The sequence below is a fragment of the Diadema antillarum genome, unplaced genomic scaffold (genome assembly GCF_040938485.1).
Source record: "Diadema antillarum isolate AM-2024a unplaced genomic scaffold, OU_Dant_1.0 seq00000030_RagTag, whole genome shotgun sequence".
Classification (NCBI taxonomy): Eukaryota; Metazoa; Echinodermata; class Echinoidea; order Diadematoida; family Diadematidae; genus Diadema; species Diadema antillarum.
The window spans coordinates 715,097-736,906 of NW_027271146.1; the positions used below are offsets into that span (position 1 = coordinate 715,097).

At 39.0% G+C, this 21,810-nt stretch overlaps 1 protein-coding gene across 1 annotated transcript; it reads left to right on the forward strand.

The window, feature by feature from the left end:
• The first annotated feature begins 2,067 nt into the window (after positions 1 to 2,067).
• LOC139725278 (uncharacterized) lies at positions 2,068 to 20,980 on the forward strand. The gene is made up of 2 exons (XM_071636366.1): positions 2,068 to 2,431; positions 18,380 to 20,980. The coding sequence occupies exon 2, from the start codon at positions 18,498 to 18,500 to the stop codon at positions 20,838 to 20,840; it is 2,343 nt and encodes a 780-aa protein (XP_071492467.1). The 5' UTR covers positions 2,068 to 2,431; positions 18,380 to 18,497; the 3' UTR covers positions 20,841 to 20,980.
• Positions 20,981 to 21,810: the final 830 nt, after the last annotated feature.

The following is a 21,810-nucleotide window of genomic DNA, read 5'->3' on the forward strand; positions in this document are numbered from 1 at the left end:
TCAATCAGCTGTGAAAAGTTCCCGTACCAGAGAGAGTTGTAATATTGATTGAATATGCATAATAGTATTGGGAAAGTCTTCTTGAAAGAGTGAACAGTACGCATCGCTTCTTCGTATCAAAGTAACTTTTATCAGCACTATTTCCCCTTACATGTCACAGCTTCGATTCGCATGCAGTCAATACTGCATGCGACGGGGCATACGGCAAAGGAGAATGTTTTTGTTGATTAAAAGCTACAATAAACCTCTTTCAAATTTGCTTGAGCATGTTTCGCATCCATTTTCTCCTTTGCATAATTTGTCTTATTGGCAAGTATTGATTTGAGACTGAAAGCACGCGTCAATTACTTCGAAGGATCATCAAACCAAAAAGTATAGGTGATGGGGGAATTTCTATAGAACATTGCACAATGTATGTTTGACACGTATTCAATTTTTCGGCATTGATTACAGCTACATTAATTCGAAACCAAAACGGAACGCAATTGTAAGCTGCTACTGCTTTGTTAATCTTTACGTCCAATAAGTTGTAGGAGATAGAGCGAAAATATATTAGTTGCGATATTGTAATGACTTCTGTGCGAATGGCTCATCTTTAAACAATATAGGGCCTACTGTCTCGAGAGTTGGAAGATTTCACAACTGCAATAAAGTATCAAAACAACAACAGTAACAACAAAAACAACGACACAAACAAAATAAACACACACACATACACACACGCACACACACACACACACACACACACATGCCAGACGTTGAAACAGCAGGCACATCGCTTTATATTGGGTAAATTTCCACAAATTTACCCAGTCTTTCAAGCGGCATTCTTCTTTCTGATACATAGGCCTATATCAAAGAAAAAAGAACGAATTACTAGTATATTGATAATTGAGTAATTGATTACACAGTTATCTAGAGGTTAATGGCATTGTATTTGTTTCTTTTGTTTTCTAGTCCCATCTTGTTTGTATAAGGTAGAGCTAGATGCAAATCGCTGAGGATTTAGCATCTTCCAACGAAAAATCGGGAAGTATAAAGGGAAGTTGAAGGAAAAAAGAACTGTGGGCTGAAATGACGCTGTACTACCCGCCGAGGAGTAACCTCGTTTAGTTGTTATACGTTTAAAGTACTTGCCCGTCGACGCCACCAATCTCTATTTCCTATGCAGTTAGATCAGTGATCGACGCTAGACAGTGGGAGCTAGCCTTTCATCACTTTCGGCGGTTGTTGTGTCATATTCATCGTTGCGTGATGGTGATTATTTTTCCCTACATCAAAATATCTCCTTTCATTCAAATGTCTCCTTTAATATCTCCTTTCACTTATGGCGTAATGATGATAAAGTTACAAGAAAATGTTTGATGTATAGTCCAAGTGTATGTAAACTTTATTTTAAAGCCAATAGGAAATCAAATAGTCTTAATTACAGTGTTAATTTTTGTAAGATAATGTTGGCATTCAGTGATTTGAATTTAAAAAGTTGAGCTCGAGTTGTAGCTATTACTTTGAACCATTTTTAGAATATTAATTGTAGTAATTATTGACTGCAGGTTGTGGACTACTATCCCAACAGAGAATGAGAAGCAAACATATTGTGTCACATGTCATACACATGTCATGTAAATAATTATGTATATATGTTATATCTGTTCATTGTTATTCATGTTGTTTTGTATCTCATACAATGTCAAACCTTTATATGCCCAGTTGGGGCCAAAAGGTGTGTTTTACATTAAAGTTCAAAGTTCAAAGTTCAAAGTTCAAGTCAACCACGTTTAAACAAAACAAGCGTGTAAACATGACGGTTATCAAAACGTTCCGCAGATCAAAAGAACAACAGCCCCTTAACATAAATCATTGAATGACTGAATGAGTGAAATTTTGTGACACACATGCTCCTCCTCCCTCCCCCCCCCCCCTCACACACGTGCACAAGCACGCACACACACGCACACACGAACCAGCGAGCATGCAAGTGAACCCTGAATGGGAATGCGCAGACCAAGTTGTCACTCCGTAACAGTCTGCGCATGCGCACATACATTCTTTCACTCTGTTGGGGAAGCAGACGACAAGTTTTGGAGATATGCGGTGGGTTACACCACCAGTGACTGGCCCATTGGTGAGGGACAGTCTGTTCGGTTGTCATTCACAGGCCATCTTTACTCCGAGTGAGGACGGAAAGAAAACAACAAGTTATCACAGAACTATAACCTGGTCGCACTGTACAGCCAATTTTGTCTTGTGCACTCTTGTAACAAACACTGGAGCGATCACCTCCCAATTCCAATCAGGTCCTCGTCCAAACGAGGGAAGTGAGACAAAACTTCATCTTGCGGCTTGCCTTCGCCGCTCTCTGCCTGAATTTGGACGTCACTTACTGTGAAGGATAACAAGTTGGAGTAGGTAGCTGTATTCGGCAGCCTTGGTAAGTTTCATTTTATTCAGATGTAATTGATTGGAGTGATAATTTGGTGTTCTCCTGTCATTGTTATTGTTGTTGATGCCAGAGTGTGCCGTATATTCATCTTGGGGAAGGGTAAGGGAGAGGGGGTCGTAGGGATGGGCGTTACGGGGGAAGCTTTACCGGTCCACGGATGAATATGCACTCCATGTTCGGCCGTCGTTTGTAATTCTCCCACCTCTAGCCCTGCTACTACATGTACAAAGATCGCGATACTCGCTCATGCCCATGCAGTTACCACTTTCGTTTACCAATATGATGGAGTATGGAGATACTACTAGTAGTAGGTAGCAGATTGACCGAAATAACGGTCTGTATCTTGTCGTCGAGGATATTTTCCGCGGAGACTGCATCAGCCTCGGCATAACATCCCTACGGCGTGACGCATCATGCTCAGTTATGCGGGATCATCACCTTTGCTGTGATTTATCCATTCTTACGGTTGCTAGGGGTGAGTCACATAAACCAAGACTGAAGTTACAGCAGGAGCTTGCTGGTAGATCCATGGTATAATTAAGGAGTGTTTACTTTTAGTATGCGGGATTCCAACTACTTAAATGCTAATACCTGCTGATAACGCTTTCTAAATCCATTTGACTGCGCCCGCTAACTATCGCAGCGAAATTATTTCAAAGTACTCAAAGTCAACATCTATTTTGTGCATTTACTTAGTTATCTAAAAACTCTCAGTTTTGGAGTTGTAATGGGGTACGAAATTTGGAAGATAATGTGACCTGCACGATTTTTTGTTTTCTACTCCATTCAGGCTAATGAGTATTCGGACAAATTGCATAATATTTTACTTTCCAGAACATTATGTGATAAGCTCTAATTTTATTGATTAAGTATTCATTTCGTCATAACTATCATGCTTTTTTCAGAACTCAGTGTGGAGACTGGGGAACAAAATGCAGCTATAGAACTTCGAGTCCTCAAATTCTAATTGAATTTTCCCAGTTGCTGACAAGTACGATTGAACTACGAACATTCAAAACACCATGCATGACTTATCACACATAATATTACCACAGTATCCTTTGAAATGTATAGAGAGCAGCTATGCATGTCATCACCCCAAGAACCATTTACAGTCATGTACACCCTCTCAGAAGAAATAGACTCCACTGCGCTTGAACTCTGAACAAAGATTTGGGGTATACAGGTGCCAGACAGTACCTCCTCCGTGCACCGACTGATCCAGTGATTGGTGATGAATGGTTGATGTGAGGAGGTCATGCAGTCTGTACCTCATATGCAATACATCGATCCCGAGGCTGTAGGCTGGCAGGGTTTTGCATCGAACGAAAATCTTTTCACCAAGGACGTATACACACACGCACAAACACACACCTGCACATTACACAGAGGAAATCCAAGCATTGATAAAAGGTTGCCTATTTCACGCGTATCCTGAGTTGACTGGGTTCAAGCCTGAGCCTGTAGTTCGACAGGAAAGTGGGCGGGAACCAACGCACTTCTCATCCTCCACACAACGGAGGTTTTATACTGAAGAGGGATATGGAAAGTTGGGGAGTCTAATGTCCATGGGCTTAACATTCCCATCCAAAAACGTATACTAACATGATTTTAAAATGATTTCCTCGCACCCACAAGTGGATTTTTGTTTCATCTGTGTTTGACTATGTCTCTTCCGTTCATTGCAAACAATACTCCTATACAGGAGTATTATGAAATCTCGTTTCAAGACCAGAAAGGTAACCTCCCAGGGTCTGTGAAAACGAGGAGTAAACTCTTCAAACAAAACTCTCCAAACATTCTATTTGCTCTTCGGTTCCACTGGATTCTCAAGAACAAACTCAACGTACTTTGTTCCTGTTCCGGGACTTCCCCTTTTTGTGTTGTCATTGCAACATTGAAATATATTGCGTTATGTATCGCAAAATACAATTGTTGAGATAACTTAAATGAACTATTGTTACGAGAAGGAATTATTAAACGCGCTCTCCCTGTTGTGGATATAAATTCCAACGTGTCTACTCTTTGGTTTTCGTTATGTTGCCATGGATTCCTCAGCTCATTTTATGACTTCAGCCCCCTCCACCCCCCACCCCCGAAAGATAGAATAAAAGATGATAATAAAATTCACCAAAATTCATCAGATGGCGGTTGGGATGAGGTAATATTTACTGTACTTGAATTCCAACTTGACCACCAATCGGTTTGTATAGAAGAAAGTCCAACCAAGGAGGGTCCTCAAGATTACTATACCTCAAAGCCGGAGTGTCGCTCAAAATTTCTTTCGTTATATCGAAATTTCGATATAAAGGAACATTTTATGAACAATAAAGATACATATGGGGGATAAGGTTGCGGCCTGAATTTTTACTTCTTTCTAACCGGAAGTTTGTTATACTCGTGTTCGTTAGCGGGAGTGCACTGTACACTTAATCTGGTGTACACGTGAAGAAACGGGTTCCTGCATGTGAGAAATGCAAGTTTCACACAGAATTCTGGTTGTTAATTATTCTCATTGACCGTCATTTGCTACCTATGACTCTTGTGTACCTACCTCTATCATAAAGCCTCTAAAAATCCCCGTATAATCTCAGATTGTTTTTTTTTTTAACGATAAAGTTTATACATGTCGTAGCAATTTTAACAGCCTTTTATCTTGTTCAAGAGAAATTTACATCAGAGTAGTATACAGGGCGATTGTCATCAAACGCGGAAAATCCTTGGGGGAGCTAAGAAAGAAGATTGCTATTGTTGATCGTATTTTATTTGAATCAACGCCATCCACTCACTCGTATATAGAGCACAGAAAAATGTACTGAGCACATATGAAAAAAACCATGATAGAAATATTGATATGAACAGCATTATTTCCCGTCCTCGCCACATGCAGCAAACGGTACTCACGGTCTTGGGATTGCAACGAGAATCCGTAATTATTGTGATTTTCTTCGTTTGATTAACAAACAAGCAATATTACTTATCATTGTTAAATCGCATTTTTTTATATCTTCAGATGATAATAATCTCATTAGAGTCAGGTCTATATTATTAGAAGACATTTCATTTTCTTCTTCAAAATTTGAATTCTCGGTTCTTCGACTTTGCTCTCATTATTCTCACTGTTCTCATTGTCAAACATCTGCAGGTTGGACAGGATGGCCGCTATATAATTATATGCACAGGGTCTTTAACGTGGCTTTTTTCTCGGGAGAATTTTAGTGACCACTAAGGAAGGTTTGGCACCACTAAAGAAGGTTTGGCTGTAAGCCCTATTATGTACTGAAAGGAAGTACCCTGATGGTACACTAAAACTTTAAAAGTTTGGCAAGGGATGTCATCTTTTTTAACGGTCACTGGCGATGAAATACTTGAATCTTGTCAAGACTTAAGTATCTTTGTCATCTTTGGGAAGACGCCAAAAGAATTACAAAGCCAGAAGTGCAGTGTTTGTCCAAATTATTTCCCTCTTTTAGTTTTCAGATGTAGGGTCGAGAGAGTTGACATCTCTTTTATGGTATGAGTGGGTCTACTTGAGCGTGTGTCTCTTGATCTGGATTGTAATTATGATTGTGAAGAACATGATTGTAATAGTTAGGCCTATTGTAATACTGCTTTAAACAAAGAAAATTCATTGCAAGCTCCAATTTCCGATCCTATATTGTTGGTGAAACAGAACCGTTAAAGTTTGTTTGTTGCCAACCTAAAACGTGTTTTGTTTTTGTTTGCTGATATTTTTTCTCACGATTTTATAAAATTGTGATAGCAACCATAATCACGACGATTGTGTAGAGCAAATAAGCCAATGCTGTCACCTCAGCTTTCCCTTTTGATGGATAGTCCTATTATACGTATGATTGTAAGAATCATTTATATCGTATCATCTTTGTCGTCGATGATACTGTAAAAATGTGTACTATTTCCTCCTTTACAACGTTCACTTTGGGAATTCATAGCCACCACACTCAATCGACCCTACTATAGCTGCTAAAATGCACTTTCCATTGTTTTTTTCCTGAAAAGGAAAAGCATCCACACGCAAACCACTCAATATAAACAATACCAGGGTTAGGCCGGGAAATAATCAGGTTGTTAGCATCCATTCGTTCGCTGTACCGTTCCTAATAATACTGTAACAAAATGACAAGGTCGATTTAATACTTTCGTTTAGCTTCAGCTGTGGATTGGGATTTTCAAATGAAATAAGAAAAAAGATTCCTTACCACCTTACAACCAATACGATTACTTGCTCTATGCGCAGCTTGTGAGTTCTATTTTCCTTACACATACCCACACGCATCACCGAATTCAGAACTTTACATCAGCGTGGGAAACTTCATACCGGGTTTTGCTTGGGAAAATGATAATGAAATAACCTGAAATAGTGGCACTTCAGGGATTGACATTTTATGTCCATTGTTGTATTATAGTGCAGAAACATGCAGAAACTCTGTTAATAGTCTTAAAATGGTCCAAATTTGTCGACTTTTTTCCTCTTCATTTATTTCTCCTCGTCCTTCATTGACTTTTAGCAATGCCATACTTAAGATGTTCCTTCGCTTTTCTGGCTTCAAACCTGCATCCCTGTGTGTTCATTATCTATGATGGAGCGTCTGTCCAATCCTAAGTTCTCCCCTTTCACCCCGTCCGTCCCGTCTAGTTTTCTTTCGACGTGTTTTGTTCTTGGACCAGTCAATTGTCTCTAGATAATGTCCTGACCACAGCCTGTCTCTTCTATTGTTATTCTAATATCTGTCAGTCTTTTATTTCGTTAGTACCCTTGCTGAGATCCGTTCGTTTCATGTTACGACTTGTCATTAGCGAATGATATTACATGATATACGGAAGTCATCATTTCGATAGCCTTATGAGTTGCGTATAGAGAGGATTAAGGTTTATAGGCCTAGCTGACCAAAGGATATTGCAATCCAGCACCTCGCATTACTGTAACCATTGTGTGAGTTAAACTATTTATGTAAGTGAGTCATGCAAGCAAGCTGTGCTATGGAACTGGTAATGTTGCAATGGCGCATTGTTGTATATGTATTCCATCTCCATTGAATTCTTGCATACAGACAGACAGGTCATCGATTTACAATCATTCATCTGCCAAAACCTGATATGACGATATCTCCTCACAACTCTTCCATTGACCCGTACACAACAAATTCTCGAATTCAGGGACTAAGTAATTTTGAAAGAAATATAAAAGGAGAAACATTAATAACCTTCGCATCAAGGTAGTTATTGTAAAGTTGTGATTTAGCAGCTGTGATATTTTGAGGGGAACTACAACTACAAAAACAAACAAACAAACAAACAAAAAACTGTGATCAGCAACAACCAAACTTTGACACAAAAGGAAAAGAAATGCTATCATTATTTTACGGATAAACAAATCAGAATGACACAGTCTCCCTATCTAATTTACATGTTAATCAATGCTGATGTCACTGTTGAGGGGAAGGGTAAAAACTTCGAAATTTCAAATATCTGTTTCTTCTTCTCTGGAGCAACAAAATAAACTTTACAAACAGGGGGCAGTGTAAAGTGATGGTAAGTAGCTATCTAATGGTCATTAACGTCCTGCCTGTATTTTCAAATCAACTCAGTGCTATATAGGCCTACATATGATATGACATTCATGGCAAAATAAGCTTAAAGGGTGTGTACAGTTCTGGTCGGGGTGAGGATTTAGCTTTAAACGTTTTGTGAGATATTCAGAAACCACTCTATGAGATGTCACATAGCATGCAATTCTTAGGGGTATCAAAAGTTTATTTGATGAAAATCGATTTTGAAATGTCTGAGATATCCAAAAACAAGGTGAAACAAAGAGATCCTAATAAAGGTGGGGCATGTCGCCTTTTATTATTATCACTTTTGGGGATATCTCAGCCATTTGAAAACCAATTTTCATCAAATAAACGTTGAATCCTTCTTAAAATCACATGCTCTTTCATATTTATAAGAGGTTTCTCATTATCTCACCTAGGAATGTTCAAAACATGAATCCCCACCTCAACCACTACTATACAGTCCCTTTAAAGTTATTAAAATCCTGTTATGCAGCGATTGAAAGAAAACAGATTATCAGGTTGGTTCTTCGTCAGAATAGGTCTGTATCTCGAAAACACTGTCCTCTTCGACCCACATGTTGGACAAGATCAGAAACAGACTTTTGAAGTAAACATACACCTGCTACAGCCATGCACAGTCAAACCTGCCTTAGCGACCACCTGTCTATAGCGGTCACTGAAACATCTCCCAGAGGCAAGCCGTGTTAGAGACACACTGTCTATAGCGATCACCTGTCAATAGCGACCACTTTTTCGTCTCTTTTTTGGTGACCGCTGTAGACAGGTTGGACTGTAAGTGAGTCGAGGTCATACACGGGGGTGTTTCCTCAATTTAGTCAGCGCTGACAATTTCAGCAAAATCCTTGGTTTTGATTGACTGAGATGCTCTGGTCACTGACTGTTACCATGGCTATTGTCAGATACTGACAACTTGACAATATCAGCGCTGACTAACTTGATGAAACACCCCCTGGTGTTTACGATGGCAGCAGTCATTGTGTCTTTGCCGACACTAAAATCTCTTGTAAAGGGTTTACCCCGGAAGGAGAGCAAAGAAGGCAGAAAGATTTGTGTATCATGAAGGGAAAATTACAACAAATTTTAACCTGACACATTTCGCCTGCCCGTGGGTATAGTTGATGTGTGTATGACTTATCATTCTGACATACGCAGTTTGTATGCCTTATATAATTATAGAGGCAACATTTTTTTTTTCCAGATTATTTGTCAAATCAAATTCTTTGCTGCAGCATCTAGGGGCCTATCAATTTTTTTTTTTATTTCAATTTCAGTCTCAATTCATTTTTGTTTTTCTCACGAATAGCACAGAAAAAGATAAAAATTTGATACCAAATATATACGAAGCATAAACTAGATGAAAATTCACCGGAATGAACAACAGTCTGTTTCAGTATATAAGCACGTATTTAGACCATAAGACTGGGGGTACCGATGAAAACAACGAAAAAAAAAGTCAAACGAAAGCTACTGAATAAAACACAGGAAAGCCACATGATGCAACAAAATTGGGAAAACAGCGACTGAGATTATAATGATTCAAGTGCGTGTGAAGGTAGATTTGTGGCATAAATACTTAATTAAAGGCATTGTTTACCTTTTGCTGATGAAACAACCCAAAATACTTAATTCTGAAATGTGAGTTACGGATAGAAACAACCAGTGTTAAAGTGTTAAACGATATAGTCAATGTTAAGTATTGTTAAATAAACAAAGTTTGAACAATAGTTATAATGAAATTGTTACCAGACTAAACCGTCTACAGTAATGGTTTGGTTAGAAAAGAGTGATATCTCCTTCTATTCTAAGCTTTATTGCATTTTTTTTTTTATGTGGTAGGATGTTTTGTGATACAACTAACCTACACATATGCATCAAATGTGATAACTCGAACATTTTTAAAATCACCTCTTCCATTGGTAAACAGTACCTTTAAGGTGGACGGGGTAGTAAGAGATTTGTCGTAGATGTAAACAATACCAAAGACTTCTCTACTCATCTGCTCCTCAAATCATCGGACCCCTACAGAATTGATATTATATATGGGTATGCCGGACTTCAATGTTTGCAGCTCTCACCGTCTCTGCTCCAACATCATCTTACAGTCTTCGGTTACATTCCCATATCTTTTCCCGTTGTTTTCTATTGTGTCCCTTCCTGAAATCTCACTACGCACAATAGTTAGTAGTCTGGCTTTCAAACCCCTTCCCAGAGTATCAACGCCCTCTAACGACAAAGTAGCAGGCTTCAAAGGCAGCGACTTCGTCGACGAGAGGGCTCATTTTTCGTAAGTGATTAAAGTTGGCAAAGGGTTTTGAAACCAGACTAGTTCATTCGGGGGAAGAACATGGGAAAAACTTTAGGTACGAGGGGAAATAGAGGGAAGGGATCGTGGGTGATATTGTGACCTCATCTCTATGGCAATTGCCGTATATACACGCCCCGTGCAAATCCAGCACTTGCGTTTTGTATATCCTGGTGTTTCAGAACACTGGTGAAGATGGTTTTCGTGGTTTTTTACTGTAATTGATATGTGAGCCATCATGTGAGCCATCATGCCTTCTATTAACCAATTTGATCTTTTGAGACGGGAATTCGTGCATCAAGCAACTATCAGCTCATGGTAAGGCTATGATGTAGTGATGTTGTTATTAGCGATACACAGCTAATGAAGGTACAGTGTGTGGGAATAGTATCCCAGTCACGTCTTCATTGTGACGAATATGTTAGTGTGACACGCACTTTCATTGGCCTCACAGAGATAACATCATACCAGAGTAAGGATGCACTGTGGTATGACGTCATCTTCCCGATTTTCGAAACAGAGAATAATGGTCCTGCCCCCTCGCAATAGCATCGTAATTCCCGCAATATCGCTTTCATGTCTATAGTAAGAATAGCTTCTGGGCGGAAAATGTTAACTACTTTAAACCTATGTTTACGTTTAAAATTATGTATAATGTGCAACTTTACGCAAAGCGGTGTCTCTGCAAATGTTCGCATCATAATCTTCGCTTAGTTTTCGGTTGGTATATGACCTGGCAGTTGTCTGTAGTGACATTATAATTCGCAATGAGTATAGGGCCTATATAATTATATACAAATATTGTGGATCTCTCGCTTTTTACATTGTACATTGTATAAAGTGCTGAATTTAGAAATGACAAATTTGATATGCTTTTACGTGTGAATGCATGATACAGCATAACCATATAGAGGTCGAGTTTGCTCAGCCGATGTTCACTCATACTATATTCCATGGTGTGGCAAATACCAGTACGAACTGAAGTTATGTGAGACCAAATCTCTTTGTGTGAGGCTCATTGTGACGCAGTGTCAAAGGTCGAAGAGAATTAACTTTGCGACCAGGGATTCAACTTTGCAAATATATCTCTCCGAGCTGTTGATGGCTCTCTTGCATTTAAAAACTATATAACAGCAACCAACAGTAAACGATTATTAACAGCTAACAGCAGTTACGAAGACACAGAACGACGCCCTAAAGTTTGAATTCCATGCGGAATTTTCAATTTATGTATTTTTGTATCGTTTTATCTTTGTATTTGGTTTAATCCAGTGATACTCGCGAAGACATGTGCAGCCTTCAGCAAGTTAGGATTACTAGAATTAGTGTAAAGATTATTACTACATCAAACATCTAAACTATTATAAATAATGAAAACATTCAGACTTTGATATTAAAGGAAACAAGACGATAATAAAACATACGAAGCAGGCGATGGCACTATACAGAAATTGCAGTCTATTCTGAAAGACAATGCCGTTCATCAATATTGAGAACATACTTTGACATAATCAGAGGCCAAATACACCCAATAGCTTAATTTGCACGGAATGACATAAATTCGTGCTGTGATCACGGCAGCCTCTCAGTCTCACGTAAAGAAAAGAAACAGTAGATTCCCAGGTTCTTCAAGACACATTGTACTGCTATGTCTTAGCTGCATTTTTAAAGTAGTGAACCCAAGTATTGTGTGTGTCATCAATCCACACCTGTATCCACTCCACTCTAATATCAAACGATGCGCTTGATCACAGGTAAAACGAAAATATTCCATAATCAAGTCATTGGTTTCGTTTTGAAATTCAGATATAACTTTTCGACTTTTACTCAGTCCCGGCGTATTGTTGCAGAGGAATCTGAATTGAAGTATGAAATAATGATTCTGCCGAGTCTTTTCAGCGCTCCACAACTTCTCCACATTCATACTTGTCATTGATATGACTGTGTCAAAACAGAAATACAATAGATACTGCATACAAAGGCTTGGTAAAGCGGGCAACATATGAGTTAGTTTGTTTTGGATTGAAACAGTGTGGACGCATTATGTAAGCAGTCAATAAAATCAGGAAGAGAACCCAACCATGAACTTGAAATGACGTAGTAAGATATACTCTAAAACAATCTTTTAAGGATTGCAGATATAATTTCATTATACCAATGTATCGAAAAACGAAACTATTTGTTCTTTGTAGGTATGGCATGACATTATTGCTGCAATCCAAAATGATCACTTGAGCTTGAAACGTAATTTTATCGTATCCTTGCTATATAGGTCAACTGTCACATACAAGAAAATACTTTCTGTCTTGGATGTCAAGGTGTGATAAATGATCTTGAGGACTTCCTCGTAAAGACAATGGCTTGTTTTATACAGGGTAACCTTCCTTCCGTCTTCCTTTGGGTTTGAAAACATCTCCAGCTCGTGACTCGAAGTCCGTAATCTTACTCTTCCCGTCGGAACTGAATCACAAAGGGTATAAGAATGACGTACGGACAAGCGTTTTTAGTAATGACAAACAGATTTCACGCACGCTCAAAAAGCATCCGGGACACTTTGAAAGGTTTTTGTTCTGTGTATGTGCGTGTGTGTGTGTGTGTGTGTGCTCTATTTTTGTGTGTGTGGTATTTATTTGTTTGTTGTTGTTTTGTTACTTGGCCTAGAATGATTATTATCAGCAATATTTGATCCTCTGACAATTCGAGAGATATTGTTGCAGGAAAAAAAAAAAGTATTCATCCGGATACCTCCTGGAATCATTAATCGTAGATATTATCCACTCCCCTTCTCAATGGAAATACAGTCTCATGAGCAATATAATGTATAGGTGCCTTCAGATAAAGCATGAAAGGTTGTCTTCCCTTTATCCATCCATGTTATAATTTCGTTTGATACTTCTCTTCAGGACATGAGGTAGAAACAGCGACAGGGAATACCAAAGTCTCCCTTGCTACAAACGAGAAATGTACCTGAAGGAGTAAAGAGTGTTAATTGTCTGTCTGTTTGTTTTAAGCATCAGGTATTATAGGCCTATCTCGAATCACAGCAAACGGAGGCCAATATTGATGCAAGAATATCTTGGCTGAGAACAAGAAGGGCTTTATTACAATATTAGGGGTATTGGGTAATTGGTATCATGATATAGAGCTCGATCTTCTCTCCTTTTCAGCGCCTATTTTGAAGTATTTTAATTTGGATAAAGACTTAAAAGATAAAAACCACAACAGCGCTATATATCTTATCTAATATATGCTTCTCACATCTTAGAACGCGATAGCGCCTTTCTGGTTCTCAGCTGACGAAATCTTCGCAAAAATAAAATGATTTGATCTGATTTTAAATGACTTTTTCTGCCCTTCTTTTTATATGGGCCTATCAAGTACAACATAACAATTTTCCAAAAATAATCATACATTAGACAAAACACAGATATACAAACACGATGATAAATAAAAATGACAATGATAATGATAATAGGGTGACAGTTTGAATAATAATCATAGACCTAATAATCCATAATGATAACAATTTTTCAAAAGTAAAGATTTCTGCAGCGTATATTTCAACCATACTCTTTAGACAAAAAGTTGAAAGATTATATAATGATGATCATGATAATAATTATTGATTCAGTCCTTTCGCATAATCAAATCTTTCGCAGGACATGGTAGTCAATCCGTCCCATTTGAACAATTTGAGAGAAGTGCAGAAGATACAGTATTTATGATTGCAAATAGAGCGCTCCTATGATTCTGTTTTAATCTGACTTCGTTGTCGGTGTATTGTATGCTTTATAAGAGTTTCTCACCGTGGGAAAGAGGTAATGAAAATCGAAAAATGAAAAATATCTGACATGATATAGGAAATGGCTCCAGATAACCCGGGAGCGTTTCTTCCTGTTCAGTATCAAAATAGGTTTAAAGCCAGGTACATGTCACTTCTGAAACTCACACATAGGATACACACACACACACACACACACACATAATATAAATATAAATTAATTAATTAATGAATAAGTAATCAAATAATTAGATAAATAAATAAGTATATATGTATAAATATATATATATATATATATATATATATATATATTATATATTATATGAAATTTTGGGAAACAAGACGAATCTATATACTATAGTACAAATAATCCAAGTCAACAGCAATATGAACTTTCTCAGTTTACACTGATACATCCAATCTTATATATAGACAGCCGTCTCTTTCTTCTCATTACTCTCCTCTCCACGTTCCCTTATTTCTTTCTCCCAAATTCGTGCACATCGAATTCTCCACCATACACCTACCCAGTCTTCAGCGTGTGAATGAAGGATTCTTACTCAGTACAAATGGAAAAAAAAGAAAGAATAAAAGTCATTATGTTCTACAAGTTTGATGATTGATATTAGGATTCCCTTTTCACTCGATTTTGCCCTATAGATGTCATTATCTATCTATGTATTGAATTTGTTTCCCCCTTTCTTCTCTATACGACGCCAATTGTACATTGTATTTTGAGTTTGTTTACCTTAGTCGCTATCAAGCACTGCGTGTGGCTCATGTGGTTTTCCACCAGTTAAGTCACTCTGAAATTTTTGTTTTATTATTTTGTGTATCATTATCGTCTAAATACTATCTGGGCAATTCCACGGTAACTCGCGTTACAAATAATGGGTACATTTATGGGATAATGTGCCAATATCTTTGTAATTGGTAGGATCTACAAGTTACTTTTTTCATCATAGGTTAAGTAGACATACACCAACCAAATGAATCCAAAAAGAAAAATAAAGGACAAACATGTTGGGATTCTTGAATCATTTAACTTTGGTAACTCGCGTTACACAAAAAGGACATGGTCAATTCTATAAAGACCTCTTTTTGGAAAGTCTCCTCATACTAGACAATCTTGATAAAAGTTTTCCTACCTTGAATTGATAGTGGGTTAGGACTCATAAATTAACACTATCAAAGTTGAGCAACAATGACCTGGTAAAATGTAGGGAGCCTTTATGTCGGTAACTCGCGTTACGGTAACTCGCGTTACATTATGTCCACTAACACAGGGTGACACAAATTGATGACATTCCACTATTCTGATGGCACTGAATCTTGTGCTGAATATTTTGAGAGATGCTTAGTTTTGTAGATAGTAAAATGAATAAATGTTAAACAAACATTTTACTAATAAACCCAATTGATAGAGAAGAATGCGTTTAAGACTAATAAGAGTTTCACTCCTCATAGAGACCTTGAATATGTTTGAATATATACCCAGATGATTTAGGTGTATATCAAAGTACATTGTAATTTTTCAGAGTGTAAAGATGAAAAATGTTGAAAGTCTTTTTAAAACAAAACATAAAAGTATCAAACCCTATCTACAAGTTTACAAAAAAGCTTACAATCTTTCAAAAATTAAAATCCTATCTTTGTGAGGGGTGAAAACTAGTACATTTCTTTGCAACTGATTGACAAATAGACCAGTTCGTAATTCCACTTTGCGCATGAGCAGAAAAAGGTCATTTGTACCAACAGGCATTTTGGTTTTTAAATTCACTGAGATAAGCATCTGTGATGCGATGATTATTCATGTGATCCTTTTCTAAATGATGCTTGCCAGCACATCCACCTGACAGCAAGAATGGTATTTCGCTATATAAAAGGAGATAAGCTGTTACTGCATTCAATACAAAACAATGAAATGGATGGCTGCTAAATTATAAACTGATGGGAGTATTCTGATCCCCTGATCTAAATGCAAGTTCATTCTTTTTTTGAACACGAATTCCATAAATTGTTATATCGGGCAAGCTTATGCATTATGCCACTTTGAAAATGAGTGAAGTGCCGAACCAACTGAGAAAAAAGAGAAAGGTTATTTGTACCAATGTATACATGAGCTGAATTACGAACTGGCTTATTACCCTTCATCGACGTAAATAAGCACTTAATTGATCAGTGTTTTAGTAGTAGCCATGATAAAAAAGTCATGGGCGTACATACTCGAGCAGAATTCGAACCCACAACCTCCTTATCTCCCCAGACAGGCGTCATCTCCACTAGACCACCGAACTTCCGCCTAACTGGAAGCGTTGGTTCTAATCCTTATATCATGCAGCGGGTACTGCATATTTTATTATTCAAATTCATGAAATTCTTCCATTGAGACGTTTTCATTGCAACTGATTGACAAACTGCCCTACATCAGCGTAAATAAGCACTGAATTGATCAGTGTTTTAGTAGTAGCCATGATAAAAAATCATGGGCATACATACAATGTACTCGAGCAGGATTCGAACCAAAACCTCCTGATCTCCAGACAGGCGTCATCTTCACTAGATCACAGAATAAGGATTAGAACCAACACTTGCTGCTTTATAGCATTCTGTAATAAAAATTCTGTAATACTGATGCAGGAAATTCAGATGATAAATTTTATGCTCTCATTTACTGCTGGATGTACATGTACACATGCAAAGAAAGCCTGGCTAGACTCTTCAATGTGGCATGTGGTCAGTGGCCTTGATGCTAGTATTATACAATCACAGTTTGTTAGGCTGCCTTCCTTTGTTTCAGTCTAGCATAGTGTGTATAACACTGCGTTTGATTGTTTTTACCACAATCTAGCTCAATTAAGTGTTAAAATTTGCTTATGTTGGTGGAAACTTGTGTTTATAGTTGGTAACTCGCGTTACATGCCGGTAACTCGCGTTACATGGTAACTCGCGTTACACTCTTCATTGACATTTTTTAATGTGATGACAGTGTTTATTCAAGTCAACATCCTGTGTACAGTATCAGGGTATGATGAATTTAGAAAATTATGATTCCCAACAAATTACCTCCACTGCTTCCTTCAGAATGAAAAATATTTCTTGTTTCGGTAACTCGCGTTACATGGCTCAAGGGCTGAACTTTCATGTGGTGATTAAATTTTTTTTGAAGGTGGCATACAAATTTCCTCATGGGAGACTGAAGTAGAACCAATTTGCTTCTTTAAAATAAATTAATTGAAGTGCTAGCAGAATTGTTCTATTAAAAAAATGTATATTAAGTTAAGCATGCATTTTAGCAATTTGGATGACTGAAAAATTGTCATCAACATTTGTAGCTGTTTCTCGAGAAATATTTGACCGATTGATATAATTCTTTGAGTTTCTTTAACTTCAATATATGGGTAATACATAATGAGTAATTCTTTTGCAATATGATAAACTTGAAATTTTAGTGCCATGTCCACATTCCCATGGAATTGCCCATCTATTTATTTAGTCTCACTGGAGTATTTCGAAATGATGGTGAATAAAGAACTTTAAAGGAGACCAAAACCCAAAGAATAATGTGGATTTAGTGAAAGCAGCAACATTAGTACAGGGTGGTCCACAACTTGAAATTTTAGCATGTTGCAAGCTTAGAATCTGAGAATATTGCAGAAATTGAATATGCGCGGAGCGCACACGATGAGTACGTAGTACGCAATATTTTGCTGCTTATCTCTCTTTGTGCTGCTTACATTCAATGTTCTCTCTCATGTTTTGCACACAAATATCTAAAGTACCTGGTAGTTTGATGTTTCTTATGTTATGCACATGTTTTGCACATTTTTGAATACTTTTACTTTGAGCTTGTTGCAAATTCTTGAGGATGTTGCATAGCATGTTGCTGGCTTTTTAGGATGTTGCACAAGAAATTTAGCATGTTGCAGCGACATGCTAAAACCCCTCATGGACCACCCTGTTAGTAGATGTCAGTGAAAGTTTGAGAGAAATGGGAAAATCGATGCAAAAGTTATTGATCTTCAAAGCTTTGGTGTTGGAACCGCTTGATTAACTGCTTTCAGTTAATCAAGGGGGGAATGATTACTATGGGCTGAAATTTTGATGATGTAATAACGAGTATATGTTCAGGAGACTATGTAGTGTTCTTGTGTTCTCTATAGTGCGAATCGTTTTGTTCGCTAAAGTTTTGTGTTGTATAATTATATCAAAGTATGTACGATTGAATTGTTATTTCTGCTTGATATATTTTGCAGGTTTGGCCACCATTCGCCAGTCACGCTGTGTTTCCCGGCCCGTCGGCAAGGTGTCGTGTGATCCGGTCAATGACGATTCATAAATAGGTATTGTCTTAACTCCAGGAGAAGAACTGAAATGGCGTCGATGTTTGACCCTGCACTGCGATTCTACATCGCGGTGATTCTCGTCCTCCTCATTACGAAATCTACAGCACAGTGCCCAAACACGGTTTGTGACTGCTCATCATATATCACTCATGCAGAGATCACTTGTAGCCATAGAGATCTTACGTCAATCCCCCAGAATCTTCCCGCCAACACGCGAACACTCCGTCTCGAATACAACATGATTACGTCCATTGATGCCCACGATCTATCAGGCCTAATTTCCTTGAAACGACTTGTACTTTACAACAACATGATCTCCTTTATAGACCCCCAGGCATTTCAGTCACAAAGCAACCTTGAATACCTTCAGCTGCAAAACAACAAGATTAGTAGCTTGCATCCACAGACTTTTTGGGGACTCGGCAAACTGGAGGAACTAAATCTAGAGAACAATGAGTTGGTAACCCTGCAAAATGGAACATTCGATGATCTCGGAAAGTTAGTGGAGCTTACCCTCAACAGAAATCCTTTGGAAACCTTACCTGGAAAAGTCTTCGAAAATCTGGGGAATCTTCATACTCTTGACCTGTCCGAGACGAGTCTCGGAATGATACCTGATACACTCTTCGACGGGCTTCGAGATCTGCGCACTCTTAAACTTGACCATATTGGTCATTATGGCAATCTGTTTTCTAACAGTTCTAATTTATTCTCGAGCACTTTAAATTTGACCCACTTACAAGTCAGAAGAAATTCTCTTTCCTGCATTCCAACAAGTTTCAGCGTCCTAACGTCACTTGAAACTCTGAATCTGGCGCAGAATCCACTAACATGTAATGATTTCAGCGCGCTCAAACATTTTCCCGCTCTGATCACACTGAATCTTGATAGGACAAATGTCACCTCTCTCCAGTCGAGAATGTTCCAACATAACAATAACCTCCTGTATTTGTATGTTACTGAAACAACTCTATCCGTCATAGAGAATAACGCATTCGTAGGGCTCAACAGTTTAGACAGACTCTACCTGTACTCCAACAACCTGACAACGATACCACATAACGTATTTTCCCCCTTACCGTCAAGTGTAGACCTAGATATATCCGATAATCCTTTCCATTGTGACTGCAACTTGCGCTGGTTGAGAGAATGGCTCGTGAACACACACACTGGCGTAGTAGCTGACGAGTTCCAGCCCATGTGTGTCTTCCCTGATCTCCTCAATGATCACAAGATCGTCAACATCGAAGAATCAAATTTTGCCTGCGCGCCAGAGGTGAGAGAAGGAGTCTCGACTGAAGTCGAGTATGCCGTCTGGCAAGGCGATGATTTGAGGCTTGAATGCCCCATTACGGGTGATCCCAATCCAAGCCTCCACTGGCTTACTCCCGACCACACTGAGCTCCTCCCAGACACGAATGTGTCACCTTATTCCGTGTCAGCTGACAGCGTGTTGACGATTGTCCGCATTCAGATGGAAGACGCCGGGACGTACAGCTGCGAGGGGACAAACTTTGCTGGAGCAACATCCATCAGAAACATTGTAACCGTCCAGGAACCTGCAGATAACCAGACACCTGCTCACTCTGGTACCACCCAAAGCACAGGCACAACACAAACGGCCAGGAATGATGCCATAAAAGCTGTGCCAGGACCATCTGTCATCATCATCATTTGTGTTGTTTTTGGTCTTGTTCTCGTAGCTGTTTTCATCATTGTGTGTGTGTGCCGTCGAAGGTCCAGGCGAAGACCTAGAAGTGATGAGGTTGGTATGGTATTCAGAAACGAGCCTGTTGGAAATGGTCATAGGTCGTGCAATGAAGGGGGCTTTCAGCCTACATCATTTGCTCCTAATGACTGGTACATCGGCGCCGTTCATGGTCCCGTTCGTGATGTCCCGCTCCCTTCTGAGAAGCCACCGCCTTACAGCAGAGTGGAACTACCGCCCTGCGGTGAGGAGATCTACGACCATATTGAGGACAATCATTATTACGACATGCGAGGTCCAGCAGACTCCCCGGCCCTTAACCATACGTACATCGTTAACCTCCGACGCCAGGATTCTCAAGCCAGCTGCGGAGCACCCACAGGTTATGATCGCTTCCTTCCACACCAAGCTCATACGCCTTCACCAACCAATGATTACATAACATCCCCCCTGTCTCAAATGGCTGCACATTCAGGAGCACCTGGACCTTCGACGGTCATGGGGCCATCCTCGAAAGGTGAAGTGTGCAACGGGAACACCGTTTCAATTGATTCCGCCGAATCCCTCCCAGAGAAGAAGAAGCCCCTTCCGGAAACAGAGACTGTCAACCTGCAGATGAAGACAGACAAGGGTGATGCCATGTATGTCAATGCTAGGAGGTAAAGCAGCATAATACTAGACACTGTGTAATGTTACGGTTCTTCAGGGAAGTGAGAAGAAATGTGAATACTGCATATTAATGTCAAAATCAGGAAAGTGTATACAGCGTCGCCTCTGCTTCATGATTTGATGGTCTGAACATATTCAGACATGAGGAAAGTCTGAAGTCTCCGGTCTCTTGTCTTTGTTGATTTCATGCTTGTTTGTTTGTTTGTTTGTTTGTTTGTTTGTTTGTTTGTTTGTTTGTTTTTATCATTGTACAGTAATGACGATTAACTACCACGCCAAATGCCAGTAACATCAAACCAACTCAGTGCACAGAAAGCTACTTTTTGTGGTTTGTGAAGGTGTCATTTGTCTTCTCTCTGATACTACACGTTGCAGATCCTTGCTACCATAACGTCATGATCGCTGAAACATAATCCAGTGGCGGACCAGAGAGGGGGGGGGGGCCTCACCGGGGGGGGGGGGGGGCACCGGGCGCACGCCTCCTCTTTATTTTGGGGTTTAAACAAAAGAAATTCATTTTGCAAAGGCACCTCCCCTTTACGGAATCCCTGGATCCGCCCCTGTAATCATACCTGTGGTTCAATCTATAGTCTCTTTCTTCGTCCCATTGGTATACGATAAACAACAAAAGTAACCAAAAAATACGTTTGTACAGACGGTAGGAGCTTGTGTTCATCCTAACACTCTTGCACATGAGTGTGACCTTTAAAAAAATGTACATTTTACATGCATCATGGTTATTGATTACACATTATACCTGGACAATCATCAATGGGACGTAAAGCTAAAAACACAGCTAAAAGATGCGTCGTCAGTGGTAGCGCGCCCACTGACGACGCATCTTTTATTTGGGTTTATAGGGCCTACCATCTTCAAAATAAAATCTGCCATCGACTTGACAAAGCTCTATAGGCGAAATTCGTTGAAACAATGTCTTTCACGGAAGTTCCTCAATTACTACTGT